The sequence below is a fragment of the Pristiophorus japonicus genome, chromosome 14, assembly GCF_044704955.1.
Source record: "Pristiophorus japonicus isolate sPriJap1 chromosome 14, sPriJap1.hap1, whole genome shotgun sequence".
In the NCBI taxonomy this organism is placed as follows: Eukaryota; Metazoa; Chordata; class Chondrichthyes; family Pristiophoridae; genus Pristiophorus; species Pristiophorus japonicus.
This window is the reverse complement of record NC_091990.1, coordinates 156607679-156632935: the sequence shown is the minus strand read 5'-3', so window position 1 is coordinate 156632935 and position 25257 is coordinate 156607679. Positions and strand designations below refer to the sequence as shown.

At 42.8% G+C, this 25257-nt stretch overlaps 1 protein-coding gene across 1 annotated transcript in view; it reads left to right on the top strand.

Annotated features, from left to right (window-relative positions):
* The window catches only part of slc17a6a (solute carrier family 17 member 6a), a 44386-nt gene extending 20477 nt beyond the window's left edge, over positions 1-23909 (top strand). Inside the window, exons 8-12 of the mRNA XM_070898644.1 lie at positions 5200-5349; positions 11151-11283; positions 16823-16933; positions 18979-19106; positions 23577-23909. Coding sequence (XP_070754745.1) covers positions 5200-5349; positions 11151-11283; positions 16823-16933; positions 18979-19106; positions 23577-23909 — 855 coding nt within the window. The remainder of the gene's footprint in view (positions 1-5199; positions 5350-11150; positions 11284-16822; positions 16934-18978; positions 19107-23576) is intronic.
* The last annotated feature ends 1348 nt before the right edge of the window (positions 23910-25257 follow it).

The following is a 25257-nucleotide window of genomic DNA, read 5'->3' as shown; positions in this document are numbered from 1 at the left end:
AGAAGGATGAGAGGGGATCTCATAGAAACGTCCAAAATCTGACGGAACTGGACAGGTTAGATGCGGGAAGAATGTTCCCAATGTTGGGGAAGTCCAGAACCAGGGGACACAGTCTTAGGATAAGGGGTAAGCCATTTAGGACTGAGATGAGAAGAAACTTCTTCACTCAGAGAGTTGTTCACCTGTGGAATTCCCTACCGCCGAGAGTTGTTGATGCCAGTTCATTGGATATATTCAAGAGGGAGTTAGATATGGCCCTTATGGCTCAGGGGATCAAGGGGTATGGAGAGAAAACGGGAAAGGGGTACTGAGGGAATGATCAGCCATGATCTTATTGAATGGTGGTGCAGGCTTGAAGGACCGAATGGCCTACTCCTGCACCTATTTTCTATGTTTCTATAACATAGTAAAACATACCATGACACTTAACAAGAGCGTTATCAAATAAAATTTCACACTGAGCCACATAAGGAGATATTAGGACAGATGACCAAAAGTTTAGTCAAAGATGTACGTTTTAAGGAGCATCTTAAAGGAGGAGAGTGAGTTAGAGAGACGGAGAGTTTTAGGGAGGGAATTCCAGAGCTTAGGGCCGAGGCAGCAGAAGGCATGCACCAATGGTGGAGCGATTAAAATCGGGGATGCACAAGAGGACATAATTTGAGGAGCGCCGCGATCTCAGAGCGCTGGAAGAGGTTACAGAGACAGGGAGGGGCAAGGCCATGGACAAATTGAAAATAAGGATGCAAATTTTAAAATTGAGGCGTTGCTGGACCGAGAGCCAATTTGGTCAGCAAGCACAGGGGAGATGGGTGTACAGAATTTGGTGCAGAGTTTTGGATGACCTCAAGAGGGAGAAATTTGAGAGCGCTTTTACAAGTTGAAAAAATGTCAACTTTGAAAAAATGTGGTGTTTGCGCTCCAGGAAGGAAGTAAAGTGCTAAATCAAGTGCTCCACATCCTTCCTGCAGCACAATCGGATGCAGGCGGGGAGGTAGTTGTGCAACGCTGCACACTGGGCCGTGCAGCGCTGCCATGTTCGGAGGTTCCTTCTCTCCCGTAAAGGGAAGGGCCATCGCTGTAAGCCCTGTATTGGAACCACTTACCTGGTTCCCGACTGCAGCCACGATCCGACCCGATCAGCCTGATGCACTGCAGCAGAGTTCCAGGCTGATCGATTGCAGCCGAAGAGGAATCTAAAAAAAATAAGAACCACCACTTTTGAATTTTTTTTTAACTTCAGCCTCCTCACCTTTAATTTTTGCCCCCGAAGTGCCCCGCCTCCCGATCAACGTCACCTACAGCATCCGGTGTTTTCGTCCGGCGATGCTGCAGGGGATGGAACCGAAGTTCGGGTCCGAGTACTTCTGAGGCGATATGCATGGCAATGATGTCACAATCTCCGGGATGAAGGAGATCGGGGTAAAATGTCCTACCATTGCCGCAAACCTCCTGCTGAAGTTAGCGGGAGTTGTTCGTCTTGCAGCGCCTGGTTAGTAAGTGGTTAGCGTCCCATTATCACCCCCTGGAAGCAATAACGGGAATCGCTGAGGAGGCCAATTTCTAGGCCCAAGTTTGCAGAGGGTGGAAGATGGGAAGCCAGCTAGGAGAGCATTGGAGTAGCCAAGTCTAGAAGTAGCAAAGGCATGGACGAACGTTTCATCAGCAGATGAGCTGGGTGGGGAAGAGTTGGGCGATGCTAAGGAGGTGGAAGTAGGCAGATTTTATGATGGAGCGGAAGCTCATCTCAGGGTGAAATTTGACACTAAGGTTGCGAACGGTCTGCTTCAGCCTCAGATAGTTGCCAGAGAGAGGGATGAAGTCGGTGGCTAGGGAATGCAGGTTGTGGCTGGGACCAAAGACAATTTATTTGGTCTTCCCAATATTTATTCTTCTCATCCAGTATTGGAGGTTGGACAAGCAGTGTGACAAATTAGAGACAGTGGAGGGGTTGAGAGAGGTGGTGGTGAGGTAGAGCTGGGTGTCATCAGCATACTTATAGAAAATGACGCCGTGTTTTCGGAAGATGTCACTGAGGGACAGTATGTAGATGAGAAATCGGAGGGACCAAGGATAGATCCTTGGGGGACACCAGAGATAATGGTGTGGGAGCAGGTTGAGAAGCCATTGCAGGTGATTCTCTGGCTATGATGGGATAGATAAAAATGGAGCCATGCGAGGGCAGTCACACCCAGCTGGATGATGGAGGGGAGGCATTGGAGGAGGATGGTGTGAACAACTGTGTGAAAGGCTGCAGACTGGTCAAGCAGGATGAGGGATAGTTTACCACCGTCATAGTCACATAGCATATCATTACACTGACCTCTGTGTATACATACTTCGAAGTGTGTACTGAGCTCTGTGCATACATACTTTAACATGTGTACCAAGCTCTGCAGATTCATACTACAAAGTTAGATGGGAATGTAAGTTGTGAGGAGGACGCAAAGAGGCTGCAACGTAATTCGGTAAGAAGATGGTAGATGGAATATAATGTGGAGAAGTCTGAAATTATCCACTTTTTAGGAAGAAGGAAAAGCAGAATATATTTTTCAAAAGTGAGAGTCTAGTAAATCTTGGTATGCAGAGGGATTTGGGGGTCATTGTACACAAATCACAGAAATTGAACAAGCGGGTACAGCAAACAATTAGGAAGGCAAATTAGCCTTTATTGCAAGGGGGTCGGAGTATAAAAGTAAGGAAGACTTTCTACAATTATAATGAGCCTTTGTGAGACCACACCTGGAGTACTGTGTACAGTTTTGATCTCCTTACCTATGGAAGAATATACTTGCCTTAGAGAGGGTGCAACAAAGGTTCATTAAATTGATTCCTGTGATGAGAGGGCTGTCCTATGAGGAAGGATTGAGTAGAATGGGCCTATATTCTCTGGAGTTTAGAAGAATGAGAGCTGATCTCATTGAAACATTTAAAATTTTTAGAGGGTTTGACAGGGTAGATGCTGAGAGGCTGTTTCCCCAGGCTGGAGAATCTAGAACCAGGGGGCACAGTTTTAGGATACGGCGTTGACCATTTAGGACTGAGATGAGGAGAAATGTCTTCACTCAGAGAGTTGTGAATCTTTGGAATTCTCTACCCCAGAGGACTGTGGATACTCAGACGATGAGCATATTCAAGACTGAGATCGATAGATTTTTGGGCACTAAGAGTATCAAGGGATGTGGGGATAAGGTGAATAAGTGGAGTTGTGTAAATCAGCCATGATCTTATTGAATGGTAAAGCAGGCTTGAGGGGCCATATGGCCTACTCCCGCTCCTTTTTCTTATGTTCTTATACAGGGGTATTTTAAAATATGTACTGAGCTTTAAGCATACATATTTTAACACAAGTACAGAGCTTTATACTTACATACAGGAACATACATACAGAGCTCTGCCCTTACATACTTAAACATATACACTGAGTTCTGCACACAGTTCAACACATATTCAAAATGTGGACAAAACTCTTTTCACTGGCTGTTGAAATTTTTGATGAGAAGAAAATATCCTGACTTTTCCAATAGCTCTTGCCTAACATTAGAAACTTGAAGCTGGTGTAACAGATTGTATGGATATTTTCTATTACCTTAACGTAGTCATTTAAAAGGTTCGCTTTATACTGATTGATGGATATAAAATGTTTTAATGGTGTGAGTTGATCTCCTTAAGGTGGATTTATGTTCAGTGTAAGATGCCAAACATGTGATGTTGTACATTTTGAGTTGCTATAATTCTGGAACTGCTACACTGTGACACAAGATGTGCAGGAATGACATTTGCAGTAGCCAAAATATAGAAAACTTGGCATTTCTGAGTCTTTAAAAATTGATTTAGCAGAATGAAAGGTATTTGATAGCACACCAAACATTTACAAAAGAACAACTTCCTGGTTCTTTGTCACAATAAGTTGTTATAGCAACACACTGTCCAATGGAATACTGGGACATGGATTCTACCCACAAGATATTTTATATTTCAACATAGATTATAGTTTTTAATCTTGGTTATTTATCATTAAGCAGTGTTATTGCTATATAACAACTTACATTTATATAGCACCTGTAACATAATAAAACATCCCAAGGCATTTCACAGGAGTGTTATTGAAAAAAAATTGATACCGAGCCATATAAGGAAATATTAGGGCAGATGACCAAAAGCTTGTTTGAAGAGGTAGGTTTTAAGGACAGACTTAAAGGAGGAAAGAGAAGTAGAGAGTTGGAGAGATTTAGGGAGGGAATTCCAGAGGCTAGGACCAATGCAGACTAAAGAAGAATAGTACCCAGCATAATATTAACATAACACTATAATTCTACCTACTTATTACATTCTGAGAGTACGGGGCTTTATTTATTAATAGCAATTCAATTAGAATGAGAAGAAAAATAAACTTGAAATTGTATCTTCAGACATCAAAAAAACCCATCTAAATGGTAAGATTCTATAGTAATTATTCGATTAGTTGATCACAAAGTCATTATTTAGAAAAAAGATTAAAAAATTACAGCTCTGGAATGAAATAATCAAAATGTGACGATGATATTTATTTCTCACCGTTTTGATTTGCCAGAGAATTGGTGATTTGCTCACCACAGCGGCATGAAGGTTCTTCCCAAAATAACTTATAAATAACAGAAGACAAAAACAGTTGAGGTAGAACTGAGTTTCTGCCATTTTCTATTAGTTTTCACCTGTTAAAAGCAATAGTGTAGAGCAGCCAGCTGGTAATTAAATAGTCATGTTCCAAGCTTGTAAAAAAAAATCTTTGTGTAAATTTGTTGTTGATCATTTGATACTTCCATTAGCCAACATATATTTACCATTTTGTTTTACAAAAATCAGTTGGTTAGATGTACGGAGGTCTTAATCTGCAGGCTATTAGCACGTGTAGTCGGTCAATGGATTTGGAGGAAAGGCAAGGACTTCTTCCTCACGGACTCTAGTTCTGGTCAATGTTCCCCGCATGCGGTATCTTAGAGGGAACAGCTTGTGAGCGGCCTGTGCGATACCTTCCCGATTGCTGCGTGGTGGTGCAGGCACGCAGCTTAGAGGGAGGATTGGGTGTGATACCATTTTCTGATTTTATCACAGTGAATGGAATTTGATTCATAAATGGACTCGATGTAATAAAATTGACTGGTGCACACCCCAATTTAACAGTGACTAAAATTTGATTAGGTTTGTACTTTTTTTTAGAAATACAAGACACCATGGAGAAAGTTCTTTACCTCTATGCCAGTCTATGCAATAATTGTGGCAAACTTCTGTAGAAGCTGGACTTTCTACTTGCTACTGATTAGCCAACCTGCCTACTTTGAGGAAGTGTTCGGATTTGAAATCAGCAAGGTAACTTTAATTCTGAGTGGTGATGTTCATAACAGGATAGACAATTTGCCCAGTTCTGTTTCATACAGTCACTTCATAGAGGAGACTGTGGTTAGAACAATGCTGTTAATCTCTACTTCCTGGGTTTAAATGTAGACAAAAGTCAGTAAGAAATCTCTTCGCTCATCTTGTAGCCAATGTAGTAGTGACAAAGACACTCCAACGGAATATGTCATATATCGGATTTCCTTTCAATAATGCTATGATAACATCTAGGAGTGCCCTGTGCATTCCTGGCATCCAGGTTTTCTACCTCTGTGGGGGAATGTGGTGTTTAAAATTTGAAGTACTGTCTCTCAGCTCATACAGTTAATAACATAGGCTAAGACAGAATTGTCTTTTTGAAAATTGAGGCCAGCTCTGGAGGCTTCCAGCCAAGCTGCTCTGTGTTAGGTACCTGCAACCTGCTATAGCCATTTTCCTTCTCTCTACCCCCACACAGGCACCCTGACTGAGGCAGGAAGCACACCTCATATAGGTGTCAGCCTTGGCTCAGTGGTGGCACTCTCACTTCTGAATCAGAAAGTTGCGGGTTCAAGTCACACTCCAAAGACTTGAGCACATAATCCAAGTTGACACTTCAGTGCAGCATTAAGGGAGTGCTGCACTGTTGGAGGTGCCGTCTTTTGGTTAAGAAGTTGAACCAAGGCCCTGTCTGCCCTTTCAGGTGGACATAAAAGATCCCATGGCACTACATGAAGAAGAGTAGGGGCGGGAAGGGTTCTCCCCAGTGGCCTGGCCAATATTCATCCCTCGATCACAAAAAACCCCACATTATCTAGTCATGATCTCATTGCCATTTGTGGGATCTTGTTGTTTGCCATTTGGCTGCTGTTAGTCCCTGCATTACAACAGTGACTGCACTTCAAAGGTACTTCATTGACTGTAAAGTACTTTGAGATGTGCTGAGCTTGTAAAAGGCGCTATATAAATGCAAATTGTTCTTTCATCTAAAATATGGTAATTACTTTGACCCCAGAAAATCGGTCAGGATTGGACCATTGGGGCAGATCGAACTTCTGCACCAAAATTGCACCAGGATTCCAGCAAAACTGAAAATCATGTCTAAAATGTGTTGTATAGTCACAGCTTATTTGTTGATGCACCTTTTTGGTAATATCCCAAATCTTTTTATAAAAGATCTCCATTTATTTTAGATCTGATGCCACCTTGTTGTAAATTCATATCTGGTATCTCTTTCTACACAAATTGTTAGTCCTGCATGCTGAACTCTTAACTTATTACCTTCTTGCCAGGTTAACTACGCACGAGTATGAAAGACGAGGGCTGAATATGATTTTTAAAAACGAGTAACTCTAATTATTACAAAAGCAAAATGCTGTGGATGCTGGTTTCTGGAATAAAAACAGAAAATGCTGGAAATCTCAGTGGGTCAGGCAGCATCTGTGGAGAGAAAGCAGAGTTAACGTTTTGGGTAGATGACCCTTCATCAGAACTGGAGTTGTGGGAGTAGTGGGAGTTGTGTACAGACCACTAAACAGTAGTAGTGAGGTTCGGGATGGCATCAAACAGGAAATTAGGTATGTGTGCAATAAAGGTATAGCAGTTATCGTGGGTGACTTTAATCTATATATAGATTGGGCTAACCAAATTGGTAGCAATACTGTGGAGGAAGATTTCCTGGAGTGTATAAGGGATGGTTTTCTAGACCAATATGTCGAGGAACCAACTAGAGAGCAGGACATCCTAGATTGGGTCATGTGTAATGAGAGAGGATTAATTAGCAATCTTGTCATGCGAGGCCCCTTGGGGAAGAGTGATCATAAAATGGTAGAATTCTTAATTAAGATGGAGAGTGACACAGTTAATTCAGAGACTAGGGTCCTGAAATAAAGAAAGGTAACTTCGATGTTATGAGACATGAATTGGCTAGGATAGCTTGGAGAATGATACTTAAAGGGTTGATGTTAGATAGGCAATGGCAGACATTTAAAGAGCACATGGATGAACTACAACAATTGTACATCCCTATCTGGCGTAAAAATAAAACGGGGAAGGTGGCTCAACGTTGGCTAACAAGGGAAATTAGGGAAAGTGTTAAATCCAAGGAAGAGGCATATAAATTGGCCAGAAAAAGCAGCAAACCTGAGGACTGGGAGAAATTTAGAATTCAACAGAGGAGCACTAAGGGTCTAATTAGGAGGGGGGAAATAGAATATGAGAGTAAGCTTGCAGGGAACATAAAAACTGACTGCAAAAGCTTCTATAGATATGTGAAGAGAAAAAGATTAGTGAAGACTAATGTAGGTCCCTTGCAGTCAGAATCAGAAGAATTCATAATGGGGAACAAAGAAATGGCAGACCAATTGAACAAATACTTTTGTTCTGTCTTCACTAAGGAAGACACAAATAACCTCCCGAAAATACTAGAGAAGGTGGAACTGAGGGAACTGAGGGAAATCCTTATTAGTCAGGAAATGGTGTTAGGGAAATTGATGGGATTGAAGGCCGATAAATCCCCAGGGCCTGATAGTCTGCATTCCCAGAGTACTGAAGGAAGTGGCCCTAGAAATAGTAGATGCATTGGTGGTCATTTTCCAACATTCCATGGACTCTGGGTCAGTTCCGATGGATTGGAGGGTAGCTAATGTAACCCCACTTTTTAAAAAAGGAGGGAGACAGAAAACAGGGAATTAAAGACCGGTTAGCCTGACATCAGTAGTGGGGGAAATGCTGGAATCAATTAGTAAAGATGTAATAGCAGCGCATTTGGAAAGCAGTGACAGGATAGGTCCAAGTCAGCATGGATTTATGAAAGGGAAATCACGCTTGACAAATCTTCTAGAGTTTTTTGAGGATGTAACTAGTAGAATGGATAAGGGAGAACCAGTGGATGTGGTGTATTTGGATTTTCAAAAGACTTTTGACAAGGTCCCACACAAGAGATTAGTGTGCACAATTAAGGCACATGGGATTGAGGGTAATGTATTGACGTGGATAGAGAACTGGTTCGCAGACAGGAAGCAAAGAGTGGGAATAAACGGGTCCTTTTCAGAATGGCAGGCAGTGACTAGTGGGATACCACAAAGTTCAGTGCTGGGACCCCAGCTATTTACAATATATATTAATGATTTAGATGAAGGAATTGAATGTAATATCTCCAAGTTTGCAGATGACACTAAGCTAGGTGGCAGTGTGAGCTGTGAGGAGGATGCTAAGAGGCTGCAGGGTAACTTGGACAGGTTAGGTGAGTGGGCAAATGCATGGCAGATGCAGTATAATGTGGATAAGTGTGAGGTTATCCACTTTGTTGGCAAAAACAGGAAGGCAGATTATTATCTGAATGGTGACAGATTAGTAAAAGGGGAGGTGCAACGAGACCTGGGTGTCATGGTACATCAGTCATTTGAAGTAGGCATGCAGGTACAGCAGGCAGTTAAGAAATCAAATGGCATGTTGGCCTTCATAGCAAGAGGATTTGAGTATCGGAGCAGGGAGGACTTGTTGCAGTTGTGCAGGGCCTTGGTGAGACCCCACCTTGAGTATTGTGTGCAGTTTTGGTCTCCTAATCTGAGGAAGGACATTCTTGCTATTGAGGGAGTGCAGCGAAGGTTCACCAGACTGATTCCCGGGATGGCAGGACTGACATATGAAGAAAGACTGGATCGACTAGGCTTATATTCACAGGAATTTAGAAGAATGAGAGGGGATCTCATAGAAGCATATAAACTTCTGACAGGATTGGACAGGTTAGATGCAGGAAGAATGTTCCCGAAGTTAGGGAATTCCAGAACTGGGGTCACAGTCTAAGGATAAGGGGTAAGCCATATAGGACCGAGATGAGGAGAAACTTTTTCACCCAGAGAATTGTGAACCAGTGAAATTTTCTACTACAGAAAGTTGTTGAGTCCAGTTCGTTGGATATATTCAAAAGGGAGTTAGATGTGGCCCTTACGGCTAAAGGGATCAGGGAGTATGGAGAGAAGGCAGGAGTGGGGTACTGAAGTTGCATGATCAGCCATGATCTTATTGAATATTGGTGCAGGCTTGAAGGGCCGAATGGCCTGCTGCTGCACCTATTTTCTATGTTTCTATGTTTCTATGAGAGTGTTCGAAAAGAACAGATTCTTAACAAGTACTAAAAGGGGGAGGGGAAGAAAGAACAAAAGGGAAGGTCTGTGATAGGGTGCAAGGCAGGAGAGATTAGAGAGACAAAAGGAATGATGGGCCGAATTGAAATGGTAATGGCCGGAGTTAGAAAAACATTCATCAAGATAGGGTGTGAATGGCGGAATAATGATCAGCTGCCATTAGAGATTTAGCTACGAGACATTATGTTGATTTTTTTTTAATAGACATTGCAAGCCTTGTAGGAAAACAGTTTACAAGTGAAAAGCTCTGTCACACATTTATAATTAAAACAATAGAGCTGAGCGGTTCTTAATGCATATTTAGGTTTGCGTGGCTTTTGTTGTTCAGCTCTCCCACAGACATTCATAACTCGGTCTGAATGTACAACACATCAAAATCTCCAGCAGATTCCTGGAATAGACATGCAGCATGTGCTACGTTTATCAGAGTTCATCCACCTTTCACCCATGCCCTTCCCTCCCTTTCCGCTGCAGCAGTTGGTGAAGTTAGAAACTGTTTTATTTTTTCTTTAGTGAAATTATCTTTCTTGTCTCTGTTATTTTTTTCCACTGCATTGTTTTCACCAATTGAGAGCTGCATGTTGTTCAAGAAAAATCTTCTAGTGTTTTTTTTTATTCGTTCACGGGATGTGGGCATCGCTGGCAAGGCCAGCATTTATTGCCCATCTCTAATTACCCTTGAGAAGATGATGGTGTGTCACCTTCTTGAACTGCTGCAGTCTGTGTGGTGATGGTACTCCCGCAGTAGTGTTAGGGAGGGAGTTCCAGCATTTTGACCCAGCGACGATGAAGGAACGGCGATATGCTTCCAAATCAGGATGGTGTGTGACTTGAAGGGGAACGTGGAGGTGGTGGTGTTCCCATGTGCTTGCTGTCCTTATCCTTCTCGGTGCTAGAGGTTGTGGGTTTAGGAAGTGCAGTTGAAGAAGCCTTGGCGAATTGCTGCAGTGCATCTTTTAGATGGCAGACACTGCAACCCCGGTATGTCGGTGGTGGAGGGAGTGAATGTTTAAGGCAGTGGGTGGGGTGCCAATTGAACTTTGTCCTGGATGGTGTCGAGCTTCTTGAGTGTTGTTGGAGCTGCACTCATCCAGGCAAGTGGAGAGTATTCCATCACACTACTGACTTGTGCCTTGTAGTTCGTGGAAAGGCTTTGGGGAGTCAGGAGATGAGTCACTCGCCTCAGAATATCCAGCCTCTGACCTGCTCTTGTTGCCACAGTATTTGTGTGGCTGGTCCAGTTAAGTTTCTGGTCAATGGTGATCCCCAGGATGTTGATGGTAGGTGATTTGGCGATGGTAATGCCATTGAATGTTAAGGGGCGGTGATTAGACTCTCGCTTGTTGGAGATAGTCATTGCCTGGCACTTGTGGGCGCGAATGTTATTTGCCACTTATCAGCCCAAGCCTGAATGTTGTCCAAGTCCTGCTGTATGGGGGCATGGACTGCTCCATTATTTGAAGATAACCTTGTTGCTCTCAGAATCCTGTTGACTATTTTAGATTTGATCTCAGATAGTTTTTCCTGGGCTACCTTGTTCGAGAGAATTTTCAATGTTAATTCCAGTAATTTATGTCTCTCTCTGCACAGGATACAGCAGAACAAATCGTATTCCCTGTTGCCTTTAACTATTACATTTTACTATTCCAGGTGGGTATGCTATCAGCTTTGCCCCATCTTGTCATGACAATTATAGTACCCATTGGTGGACAGATCGCGGACTACCTCAGAACTAAGAGGATACTTTCAACTACAAATGTCAGGAAGATAATGAACTGTGGAGGTACGTCTCCATTTTTTTTAGATTTCATGAAGATACTTATACATTTTTAGGCATATTCATTCAGACTACACCTACAATATAACAGTGGGTATAGTCATCAGAATACATAACCAAACAATAGTGTATAATTCTTGATAATGTTGTGCAGGTTATAATGTTGGGAGCTATTGCATTCCACATATGAGTTAAAGGACATGCAGTAAGAGTGAAAAGAATATTTTCTACTATCGATTATTCTTTTGAAGTTCAACCTCTGGAGTCCAAACATATTCAAAGGTTCGAAGCACATTCGTACTCAGAGGCAAGAAGCAAAGGGTAATGGTTGATGGGTGTTTTTGTGACTGGAAGGCCGTATCCAGTGGGGTTCCGCAGGGCTCAGTGCTGGGTCCCTTGCTTTTTGTGGTATATATTATGACTTAGACTTGAATGTTGGGGGTATGATTAAGAAGTTTGCAGATGACACTAAAATAGGCTGTGTGGTTGATAATGAAGAAGAAAGCTGTGGATTGCAGGAAGATATCAATGTACTGGTCAGGTAGGTGGAACAGTGGCAAATGGAATTCAATCCGGTAAGTGTGAGCTAATGCATTTGGGGAGGTCTAACAAGGCAAGGGAATACACATTAAATGGTACAACACTGAAAAGTGTAGATGAACAAAGGGACCTTGGAGTGCAGGTCCACAGATCCCTAAAGGTAGCAGGCCAGGTAGATAAGATAGTTAAGAAGGCATATAGAATACTTGACTTTATTCGTCGAGACATGGAATACAAGAGCGAGGAGGTTATGCTTGAACTGTATAAAACGCTGGTTAGGCCGCAGCCCTAGTACTGTGTGCAGTTCTGGTCACCACATTACAGAAAAGATGCACTGGAGAGGGTGCAGAGGAGATTTACAAGAATGTTGCCTGGACTGGAGAATTTTGGCTATGAGGAAAGATTGTAGATGCTGGATCTGTTTTCTTTGGAACAGAGGAGGCTGAGGGGAGACCTGATTGAGGTGTATAAAATTATGAGGGGCCTGGATAAAGTGGATAGGAAGGACCTGGTTCCCTTGGCAGAGGGGTCAACAACCAGAGGACATAGATTTAAAGTAATTGGGGGGGAGGTTTAGAGGAGATAGGAGGGGAAATTTCTTCACCCAGAGGGTAGTGGGTGTCTGGAACTCACTGCCTGAAAGGGTGTAGCAGCAGAAACCCTCACAACATTTAAAAAATATTTGGATGTGCACTGAAAGTGCCGTAACCTACAGGGCTTATGGATCACGAGCTGGAAAGTGGGATTAGGCTGGTGCGGACATGATGGGCCAAAATGACCTCCTTCCATGCTGTAAATTGCTATGATTCTATTTCTTACACTCACGGACGGCAAAGTAAGACAACAAGGTAGAGTTCAGTCTGTTTAATGTAGGTGAAGAGTTGCAATTGGTAGCAAAGTAAAAGACTGACAGTAACAATAACAATCTCTAGTTCAGCACTGAAGGTTTGAAATTGCCCCAAGCTGTACCAAGACTGTGTCAGTGGCATCATAAGATTGATAGCATTGAATTTTTTTTGATGTATGTTTCCCACTGGCATTTCAGCTTAGCACAGGAGATCAATATATTGTATTGGGCACCCTTTTCACCCAGAATTTCAAAATAAAATACTGGATGCCAGGCTTGCTAGTTCAAGAATCTCTTACAAAGGGTTTTGTGTGAACCAATTGAGTGCAGAACTTTCTTCTTGAAGACTGCACCTCCCTTCACCTTTATTTCTCTGAATCTACATTTTCTTGTCAGCTGGGAATTTGCTCAGAGCTGCTCCGTGTCTTAACGTCACTGGAAATGTGATGGAAACCCTAAGATTCTTCTTCTGCAGGCTCTGGCTGCTGAAAAGGACCTAGGGGAAAGAGAAAGCAAAGTTAGGATGGCACTGACAGTCGGGACAGTAGCAGCTGACCATCTTCAGAATCGAGCCAATATTGCCAGTGGGTTGAATGATAATGTCAGATTTTTGATGAGGTGGAAAGGGGTTTCAATATCCAAGCATTTCCTTTGTGCTTCACCAGTTTCACGTCAATTATTAGCAACATTAAACAGATTTTTAAAGGATCTAATTCTATCATGGGGAAATATTAACTGGTTAAAACACAATCCTAAAGATTGCTATGTTATTAAAGTAATGGCCTGGAGACTTTAGGTTTGGGTGCCAAACAGGCGCAATATCGGTGAGGCTAACAACACTCACTGTTATAACGTGGTAAATCAGACTGCAACTGCTGTTGTCCCAACATACGCAATTAAACGTGCAAATCCAGAGGTTTCTGTCAGAGATAGCCCATTCCTCCACAGGATGTGGTGTTGCAGCCCTTGCCGATAGACTCAGCACTGAACTTGGGGTACTTGCCTATTAGTTCCGCACGAAAAACAGTTGAAAAAGTTAGGGCTGGTGCATTCAGGAGGGAATGAGTTTTTAACAGTATGATAAGTGAGAATTACTGCTTAAAAACCACTCTGGCACTGAAAATTTAATTGTTCAAGTGTGTACTCGCATTCCCTAAGAAGAAAATTAGTGTTGGAGGTTTAAAAAAATAAAAAATTAGTATTTTAAAAAACTTTTTCTATCTTGTCTATTTTGTCTCACTTAAACCAATCTGTATTTCCCAATCTTTAGGCCAAGTTTCGGCCTCAGTTGCTCCTGATTTTTTGGAGCAACTGGTGTAGAACGGAGTATCTTAGAAATTCAAATTCTCGGCATTTAGTTTGCTCCAGTTCTAGTCAGTTAGAACAGTTTCACTTTGGAACAGAATTTTTTTTTCAAAAGGGGGCGTGTCCGGCCACTTACGCCTGTTTTCAAAGTTTCGGCAGTGAAAACTTACTCCAAACTAACTTAGAATGGAGTAAGTGAAGATTTTTGTACGCTCGAAAAAACCTTGTCTACACTTTAGAAAATCAGGCGCAGGTTACAAATTAGGCGTAGGGAACGAGGTGGGGGGGGAGGGGGGGGGAAGAGAAGTCATTAAATTCTACAATCAATCCTTAGTTATACTTATACAAATATTATACAAATAAATCCAACCTGAATAAAAATTTATAAGCAAAAAAAAAGATTAAATAAACCATGTTCCTACCTGTGTGAAACATCAGCAGCCTTCGAGCTGCTGTGCTTCAGGCAGGCCTTTCATGTTGGAGACAGGCAGGGGTGTGGCGTCAGTGTCTCGACGGCAGCCCCAACAGCGGCAGCAAGCAGCCTTCGAGCTGAGCTGCTGTGCTGCAGGCAGGCCTTCATTCTGTTCGTGGCTGTCCGGCAGCCGAAGGATCAACATCGGAGGCACGCAGCTTTTCAAGGGGGTTGAGGCCATTCGGCCATGGGATAGGAGCGGCGTCAGTGGCTGGCTGGCAGCCGAAGGATCAACACCAGACGCACGCAGATTTTCAAGGGGGCTGAGGCCATTCGGCCACGCTTAAGGGGCGGCGTCAGTGGCTCGACGAGTCCTTTTAAAAATGGCCGAGTGCCAATGTTTGTTTGACACTGCGCATGCGCGCACGCTCCAACGCGCACGCGCAGGGTTGCCAGCACCACGTTGGCTCATTTAAACTGAACCCGCCCCCCACTACTTACAGAATTGGCGCGAGTGTTTGGCTCCGCCCCCCCGCTGTGAAGAGCGCGCCGCGCCAAGCTGAGATCGAGCTCCGAGGAGCCGGAGAATATCAAAGTTTTTTTCTAGCGCACTTTTAGGCGCGAAGAACAGGCGTCCAGCTCGGAGGTGCGGCATTTTCGGCGCGGGCCGAAACTTGGGGCCTTTATTTTGCATTACATCATTTAAATCTAATTTATATTTCTTGCTTTATAGTTCCTGGTTTTGACTCCGCGAGTCTCAGTGAGGCTTCTTCAACCTGATTGATTGAAGAGCCTTGCTGTTTCTTACCTGCTCACAGACACCACAGATCCCCTGTAGTGGGCACCGGGCTGAAACAGATGTTGAATTAGAGCAGGTCTGCGCTCTAAAGCCCACAAAAACATTGTGGGCAACTGCCCGCGTAGTGAATGGCGAATGCCGTTCCTTCGCCACTGACGGAAAATTCCGGGCCATTACTTTAATAACATAGCGATCTTTAAGATTGTGTTTTTAACCAATTAATATTTGCCCATGATAGAATTAGATCCTTAAAGATCCATTTAATTTTGCTGGTAATTGATATGAAACTAGTGAAGCACAAAGGAAATGCTTAGATATTTTAACCCCTTTCCACCTCATCAAAAATCTACAGTGCCTGTGATACTTTTGGTTCAGCTATTTCGCATTTATCCATATTAAATCATTGTTTTACCTGCAGAAATTTTATTGGAGATTATTTAAATTGCTTTATAATATATACTATACCATAATTTTGCTTCTGAGATTTAATATTATTTTATTGTACCTGTTTTGAATCAAGTGGTATTGTATTCTATAGTTATTACCTTATTAAAAAAATGTAAACACCTTCTGTAATTATTCACTCACCATTGCTGCAACATAGCAATAATAATATGAAATATATAAGTTAACTGTAATATGTATTACAAAAAATAAGGTTGAGCAAAAGTAACCAATCAATAATTCAACTCCTTTGTTCCTAATTGTATCCATTCAAATTATGATATTGTGGTTCATGACATCATCTGAATACCTCAGATTAGTACTTTATTACATTTGCTGTTTGTGGGTCTTTGCTAAGCACACACTGGTTGCCATATTTGCTACATAACATCAGTGACAGCACTTTAAATAGTAATTTATTCGTTGTAAAGCACTTTGAGATATTCTAAGGACACAACAAGGTGCTGTATGAATGCAAGTTTGTTTCCTTCTCAATTTACTTATGACTACATATATAATTAGTTGGTCTCAGGATGTGGGTAACGATGGGAAGACCAGGTTTATTGCCCATTGTTAGTTGCTCTGAGAAGGTGGTGGTTGGTTTTCTTCGTGAATTGCTGTAGACCGTGTGGTGACGGTGCTCACACAATGGTGTTTGGTAGGGAATTCCAGGATTGTGACCCAGCTATGGTGAAAGAACACTGGTCCAAGTCAGGATGATGTGTGAATCGGACGGGGAACTTGCAAGTGAAGGTGTTTCCACTCCATTGTTGCTCTCCTTCTTCATGCTGGTAGAGGTCACGAGGCTGAGAACTACTGTTGAAGTAAAGTTGCTGAATTGCTGCAGTGCATCCTGTAGATAATACATACTGCAGCCACAGTGTGCTGGTTGTGGAGGGGATGGATATTGAGTTCATTGACAGGGGCACCGATCAAGTGAACTGGTTTATTCTGCATGGAGTTAAGTTTCTTGAGTGTTGTTGCAGCTGTACCCATCCAGGCAAGTGATGAGTACTGTGTCATACTCTGACTTGAGCTATATAAATGGAAGTTGCTGTTGTTATAAACAGTAGAGAAGCATCATGATGTCAGGAGGTGAACCATTTGGTGCTGAGTATAAATCATAAATATCATAAAACCAGAATTATTAAAAGTTCTCTTCTGAAACATAACTACTTGTATTTCATTTTTCCTGAAGGTTTTGGTTTGGAAGCAACATTTCTTCTTGTGGTAGGCTACTCACAAAACAAAGGGGTTGCGATTTCATTCCTTGTCATGGCTGTTGGTTTCAGCGGTTTTGCTATATCAGGTAAGACAATATTGTAAAACATCCGACAAAGCAAACTGATATTATTTTTCTAACCTACTGTCAGCCAGACCATTTCTATCTTAACCAACGCTAACTATATTTCAGATTTCCAAAAGCTGCAATAATTTGCTTTTGTTAACTATATTTCTATCTATAAAAGTTTATTCTACATTTTCTGAATACCAGGAACTGCGTCTTTTACATATCTACAGATTTCCCAATTTTCCATATCAAAATGCTTAATGATGTTGTGGAACAGCATATTATTTGTATGAGGAGAATATTACTGAGTTAATGAGACTGTGTATTGGGCTAGCCTTATGAGAGGATGATTGAATTATTGGGCCCAAGTTTCTACATGATTTGCGCCTGATTTTTAGGAGCAACTGGTGGAGAACGGACTATCTTAGAAATCGCAATTCTTTACATTTTTTTTTCTGCAGTTCTAGTCAGTTAGAACAATTCCACTTTAGAACAGAATGTTTTCTTCAAAAGGGGGCGTGCCCGGCCACTGACGCCTGATTTCAAAGTTTCCACAGTGAAAACGTACTCCAAACTAACTTAGAATGGAGCAAGTGAAGATTTTTGTAGAACTGAAAAAACTTGTTCTACACATTAAAAAATCAGGCGTAGGTTACAAATTAGGGGTAGGGAACGAGGGGGGGAGGGGGGGAAGGGAAGTCATTAAATTCTACAATAAATCCTTAGTTATACTTATACAAATATTATACAAATAAATCCAACCTGAATAAAAATTTATAAGCAAAGAAAAGATTAAATAAACCATGTTCCTACCTGTGTGAAAGTTCTTCAGGCAGGCCTTTAGGAAGCGGTTTGCCATCGGGACCGAAGGCTGAATGGGCCGGGCCCGAGATTTCGGGCAGGGCCCGACCCCAGCACCAGAGGTAGGTGGCATTGGGTCGGGTCGGGGAGAGAGGTTCGGTTCGGGTCAGCGGGGTGGGGGGGGGGGAGAGGGAGAGAGAGGGAGAGGGAGGGAGAGAGAGGGAGGGAGGGAGAGAGAGGGAGGTCAGGTCGGGGAGGGGGGGGAGGGAGGTTGGGGGGGGGAGGGAGGTCGGGGAGGGGGAGGTCAGGTCGGATCCAGTCCGGGGGCGGGGGCGGGGGGCGGGAGTAGAGTCGGGTCGAGTCGGGTGGGAGCGGGAGCGGCAGACGCAGACGGGTCGAGTTGGGTCCGGTCCCGGGGGGGGGCGGGGGAGAAGCAGGAGCAGGAGCGGCAGCGACAGGCGGGTCGGGTCGGGTCGAGTCCGGTCCGGGGGGGAAGCAGGAGCGGCAGCGACAGCGGCAGATGGGTCGGGTTGGGTCCAGGGGGAGGGGGGGGGTGGGGGGGAAAGCAGGAGCGGGAGTCGGCAGGCAGCAGGAGCTGGCCATGGGAGGAGCCTTATTCACGCAGCCCCAGTGAGGCCATTCGGCCAGGGCTAGGGGCTGCGTGCTTCGGTCCCCTCCCACACAGTTTCAGGCGCCTGGAGCTACTGCACTTGCGTGCCCACTGTAGCGCGCATGTGCAGAGGTCCCGGCACTGTTTTCAGTGCAGGAACCTGGCTCCGCCCCCTACAGCTCCTGCTGCGCCACGCCGAGGGCCAGAGGACCTGCAGGGAGGTGGAGAATACGGAGGGTTTTTTTAGGCGCACTTTGTGACGCGAAAAACGGGCGCCCAGCTTGGAGGGGCGCCCGTTTTTTATTGTGTGGAAACTTGGGCCCATTATGTTGCATTGCCAAGGAAATCATTTTTGTAGACTGTGTGCGACCTAATGTTCATCCATGGTTACTGAGTTTTAATGAACCAAATCTGATAAACAAAATTTGTCCCCTGCAAGCTCAAAGAGTGCAAATCAATTTTACATCTGTGCATGTTAGATTTGGTTATTAGTTTAACAGTTCTTTTAATTCCTATTTTGCATAAGAAATACACTCAGTTAGTAGTTTTACCTTAGACTGAAAAGCAATTCATTGTCTGATTCCCCAATTAATTATTTAGTCTACATTCCAACACATGCATTTTCATAACCCCTTTTTTACTTTCTGTTTAGGTTTCAATGTTAACCATCTGGATATAGCACCAAGATATGCCAGTATTCTCATGGGGATTTCCAATGGTGTGGGAACACTATCTGGAATGGTGTGCCCGCTGATTGTTGGAGCAATGACCAAAAACAAGGTACAGCAACTGTTAGATCAACAACTATGGAACACTATGGAGTAGAATTTCAACTTGCCTTCCAGGATTAACACATGGAATTGCAGATGAGCTTTAGGATAGAATATTTTGTTATTTTCTATTTTAATAATTCACCAATCATATTATGCAAAACCTTTCCCCCCAGTTTCATTTTTCTGTGCAATTGCATTGCAGCATTATTTTGTTGTCTGAACTGCAGTCTCTATGGGCCCAAGTTTCCACATGATTCGCGCCTGATTTTTAGGAGCAACTGGTGGAGAACGGACTATTTTAGAAATCGCAATTCTCCACATTTTTTTTTCTGCAGTTCTAGTCAGGTAGAACAGTTCTAGTTTAGAACAGAATTTTTTCTTCAAAAGGGGGCGTGTCCGGCCACTGACGCCTGATTTGAAAGTTTCCACAGTGAAAATGTACTCCAAACTAAAGTAGAATGGCGCCAGTGAAGATTTTTGAAAAAACCTGTTCTACACATTAAAAAATCAGGCGCAGGTTACAAATTAGGCACCCAGAACGAGGTGGGGGGGAAGGGAACTCATTAAATTCGACAATAAATCCTTATTTATACTTCTACAAATAAATCCAACCTGAATAAACAATTATAAGCCAAGAAAAGATTAAATAAACCATCTTCCTACCTGTGTGAAAGTGCTTCAGCCAGGGAGAATTCTGCAGCTGTTCGTGCCGCTGAGCGAGAGAGGGAGGGAGAGAGAGAGAGAGAGGGAGAGAGGGGAGAGAGAGAAGGGGAGAGGGAGGGAGAGGGAGAGGGGGAGGGAAAGAGGGAGGAGAGAGGGGAGGGAGGAGAGAGAGGGGAGGGAGGAGAGAGAGGGAGGGAGGGAGAGGGAGGGAGGGAGGGGAGGGGAGGGAAGAGAGGGGGGGTCGGGGAAGAGGAACGGGTGTCGGGGGGGGAGCGGGGGTCGGGTCTGGTCGGGCGGGGAGCAGGAGCTGGCCGTGGGAGGAGCCTCATTCACACAGCTCCAGTGAGGCCATTGGGCCAGGGCTAGGGGCTGCGTGCTTCGGGCCCCTCCCACACAGTTCGGCGCCTGGAGCTACTGCACTTGCGTGCCGACTGTAGCGCGCATGTGCAGAGGTCCCGGCACTGTTTTCAGCGCAGGGACAAGGCTCCGCCACCCCACAGCTCGTGCTGGCTGCGCCGAGTGCCACAGGACCTGTAAGTCGGTGGAGAATACCGAGAATTTTTTTAGGCGTGTTTTAGGCGCGAAAAACGGGCGCCCAGCTCGGAGGGGCGCCCGTTTTTTTTCTTGTGGAAACTTGGGCCCTATGACACTCCCCACTATGACTAAAGCTGAGGGTAACATGTTTTTTCAATAATAGTACTACTTTAAATATTAGGCAAGAACTTGCTGTAGCAGGGCATCTAATGGCATCTGCTATTAGTTAGACTTGCCTCTGCTCCAAATATATTTGGCCACAAAGTTGCTGAAAGTGCCAGCTGATAACAGCATAGCAAAGGAAACAGGGCACCTGGGACCTGAGTGAACCGATCAATAAACCCGCTGTCTACTGAACTAATCTGATTGAAGAATTGGGAAGTAAACACAGGAAGGATTGAGAAGGAGGGTGAAGGGTGAATTAAAGGGGTGAATCCAATGTCAAATCAGGTACAGAAAGAGAAATAAAGAGAGGGAACAAAAGATTGAATTAAGCGAGAGAGTAAAAGAGACAGAAAGGAAAAAAGTAAGGAGAATTTAAAAAAAAAAATTTGATATTTTTAAAATCTCCCTGAAAAATTCAAAACCTGAAGTAATGAGACTTCAAACTTAATTGATTTTTCGGAGCCACAGAGGATGATTGGCAGTCATTAACACTTAGCATATTTTTAAAAGGATACTTAAATTTGGAATGACAAGGCTTAACTTTCTGTGGCGAGTTTAATGAGAAATCAATGGGCAAATACAGCACAGCTAAGGGCAATGTATCATTTTTGCAAAACTAATGGCAGAGCGGCGCAACTCGGACAGCAACATTTGGATATTGGCATTTAACTGCGCATCTGCTCCTTACCTGGAGTTGCTGTACCATTTACCCATAAATACCAGCCAGCGCCATTATTTTGATGGCAAATTCTGGCCCATTATGGAGTCTGAGTGGAGTGGGTTCTTGTGTGCTCCCAAGAATAAAATGGCAAAGAGTAACTGCACAAACCTACAACTGCATTTACAGCAAGCTGATGTAGAGGAGCCTAGCCTTCCTCAAGCCTCAGACTCAGTTTAGAAGGTGAGTGCAGACAGAGGGTGGAGTCCAGTGCCAAAGCTTTGGGTGAGGGTGGATGCCATGTTAAATTTTGGAGTTTGTGATAGCGGAGCTTTTGGCGAGGAGATTTAATTTCCCCCAAAAACCCAAAGAATTAAATAAAAAGAAAGTTTACGCCTAGAAATGGATGAGCAGTGTTTCAAAACACTGACTGCTCTCTGCCCAGAGACTGCTTATGGGCTGCTAATATAATTCTGTAAGATGGAGTCTCTGCTCTCTAAATTGTCAATCCAGTCCTCCTTTCAGATGTCTCACAAACTACTGTCACTCAAAGTTACTATCCCAGGCAGTGGCGTGTTGTTTGAACTGTAGCCAGGGGCCTTCTCATAGTCTAGCTGGCTGTGTGACCCTCTGGATGAATTAAACAGAACAACACCTTATGTAGCCAACAACCCTGAGGAATTATGTGAAGCATTTTTGATGATAGCATAAGATATTTGGGACTGCAAATAATGACATGCCAGATTGAATAATTAATTTACACTGCCGACGATCATTGTGTCGGACAAAAAAAACCTCATATATTGAGGAATTCTTTACAGAAGTATCATCCGATTTGAACTAATAGCTTTCTGCTTACAAGATGCTTTGTGTGGACTTGGATATTAACCATTTATGCATTGCAGTACACAATGCAGCATAATTTAAAGAAAATCCATTTTGTCACAGGTCAAAATCCATTTTGCCACACTTATTGTTGTCCAGTTTGTTTGAGTCATGCAGAGTGCTCAAGAAAATCTCTTACCTTTTGGCTCTTGTATCCATTCAAGCAATGTGTTTCCCAAGCCTTGACCAAGGGTTCTGTCACTGAGTGATTTGGCAGTTTGGGGATTTACGCCAGACTATTCAGCATTCCCTGTTACTTGTCCAAATGGATGCATTACTCATTACTACTGTAATATTTGTCTGCAGAGTGACGTCTCGCAGTCTTTGATGCTCTTTTCTTGCAAGCAGCCACTATACCACAACCGAATGAACAGCCCCATGATGTAAATTCAGTTTTATCTGAAAATCATAAGTTGAGGAGATTTGTCCACAGCTGTGACCATTCAGCATGACCAAGCCAAAAATCCAGATATGATTGTAGAATACTACATCTGCACATGCTTCAGAAGTGTGGAAAAGAGGGAGAAGTATGATGGAAAATTGGTCGTGGCAAACAGAGAAAGAACATAAGATCATAAGAAACAGAAGCAGGAGTAGGCCATTTGGCCCCTCGAGCCTGCTTTGCCATTGAATAAGATCATGGCTGATCTGATCATGGACTCAGCTCCACTTCCCTGCCCACTCCCCATAACCCTTTGCTCCCTTATCGCTCAAAAATCTGTCTATCACCGCCTTAAATATATTCAATGACCCAGCCTCCACAGCTCTCTGGGGCAGAGAATTCCATAGATTTACCATCCTCTGAGAGAAGAAATTTCTCCTCATCTCAGTTTTAAATGGGCGGCCCCTTATTCTAAGACTATGGCCCCTAGTTTTAGTTTCCCCTATGAGTGGAAATATCCTCTCTGCATCCACCTTGTCGAGCCCCCTCATTATCTTATGTTTCAATAAGATCACCTCTCATTCTTCTGAACTTCAATGTGTATAGGCCCAACCTACTCAATCTATCCTCATAAGTCAACTCCCTCATCTCCGGAATCAACCTAGTGAACCTTCTCTGAACAGCTTCCAATGCAAGTATATCCTTCCTTAAATATGGAGACCAAAACTGAAAGCAATATTAAACTGGAATGCTTCAGTATGTTACTATAACTGTCATGAAGGATTGGTAAATGCTAACACAAATACTGTTGTGAATCTGAACATTGACATACTTATAAAATATTTTGCTTTTTTTGCACTGATCGTAATAATTGCAGTCTCAGTGGCTTTTGCAGTCAATCAATTTGTTTGTCATAATGTTCTTTTGAGTATCAGAATTTACAAGTAATGTGTTCATATGACAGGGAGAAGAAGAGCTTGTTCACACCACAAGATTAATTATTATCCTTAGCTGTGATTACTAAGTTGTTTGAATGCAGAAAGTAACATTTGGGGAAATCAACATTTCTAAGTGAGGACTTTCCTAACTTGAAATTGAGCTTTTTAGCAGGGGATCTTTGTAAGACCTCAAGCCTACACTATTCAGGTAAATTATGGCAAATAAAGTTTCACTGTACTTTTCATTCACAGAGTCAGAAGGAGTGGCAGTATGTCTTTCTAATTGCAGCCCTGGTCCACTATGCAGGAGTCATATTTTATGGGTTATTTGCATCTGGTGAAAAACAGCCTTGGGCAGACCCTGAACAAACAAGTGAAGAAAAATGTGGTTTTATACACGAAGATGAACTGGCAGAAGAAACTGGAGACATTACTCAGAATTATGGCACAACAAAGTCTTATGGGGCCACCACCTGTAGCAACGGTGGCTGGCCAAATGGATGGGAGAAAAAGGAAGAGTTTGTACAAGAGGAGGTTAAAGATTCTTACAACTACAAAGAACATGAAGAAGGAGACTATTCATAACAGGGAGAAGAAAAAAAAAGTCTATTCGATATTTTGTAGTGTTTGTGTCCAAGATTCATTGTGATTGTTTGCACAGAAATCTGTGGTGTGAATGTCCACACATAAGAATGACAATTGTTAACAGTGTACAAATCAACAAAGCAGCATTTGAGTGCAATCTGTACAAAATGGTGGTGTGCATCATCTCAATCCAGGCTTTACCATTTTAGAAGGACTTGGGCTTTTATGGGGGGTTCTGCAGTAAACTGCCAGGAGATTTAACAGGAACCAAAATGTCCGAATGATTAGCTATTCAGCAGGAGAAGCTTCTGACAGTTAGCTGGTTCCTCATTCAAATGAAAGATAAATTCCAACTTAAGTGCTTGAAAGGATGTTTAGGTTATGAATTGTTATGTTGAGTTACAGATATTAAAGTAAATTTTAAATATTTTCAGTGGATCTGAGCCAAAGTTTAATGCATATTATATCGATATTCAGATACTTGGGACGTGAAGATCTCCGATAAGTGATCAGGAAATTTAAACCTAATATTCCGTGTATGACCCAAAATATGCATTTTTCTTAAATGAATACTTTTATCTATAAAATCCCACTGAATCAATACATTTACATCCTGGTTAGATATTTTATACACTTGATAGCCAAAATGCACGCTCATCATGTCCATCTTGGCTGTGTAGTAAGATTGCCTTCGACTTTCCACTAAACCAAACGATTTATATTTTACAAGTCTCGCCATTACTATGAAAAAAAGTATGCAAGAAAGATTTGCTATAGAGCACACATACTAATAATTTAATGTGAACTATTGATATTCTAGTTAAGTAAATAGCTTTTATAATGAAAAAAATCACATATTTAAGAGTTATCCGCATTTGAATACTGTTAGCACTCCAAAGTAAGAGGTTATTTATCGACACAAAAGCAGTTGATGCTTTGCAAATTTTTAACTTACCGTAAAGATCTTGAACAGAAATTTATCTTAACCCCAGATGTAGGATTTACATCGAAACATTTGACTGAAAAACAGAAGAAGAAGGTTGGAGTGACAATCCTCATCAATAACCAAAGGTGGCATGCCTCATCAGGTTTAGGAATAGCATCACTCAATGTCCTTATCGGCTAAAACCATTTCCCCCCCCAACATTATTGGATTCACCAAGGACTGCAGCATTTGTGTACAAAGCAATAAACCCACATAATAAACTGCGTCGTCTTGTACTCTTATATGTGCTCCACTAATGTAGTTTGATATAGCTTTTGGTTGTAGGTAACAATTAAGCTGAATTCAGCAGCACCTCATGTTGGCTTGAGACAAGCCACATTCTTGAATGAAATTATGCTCCAC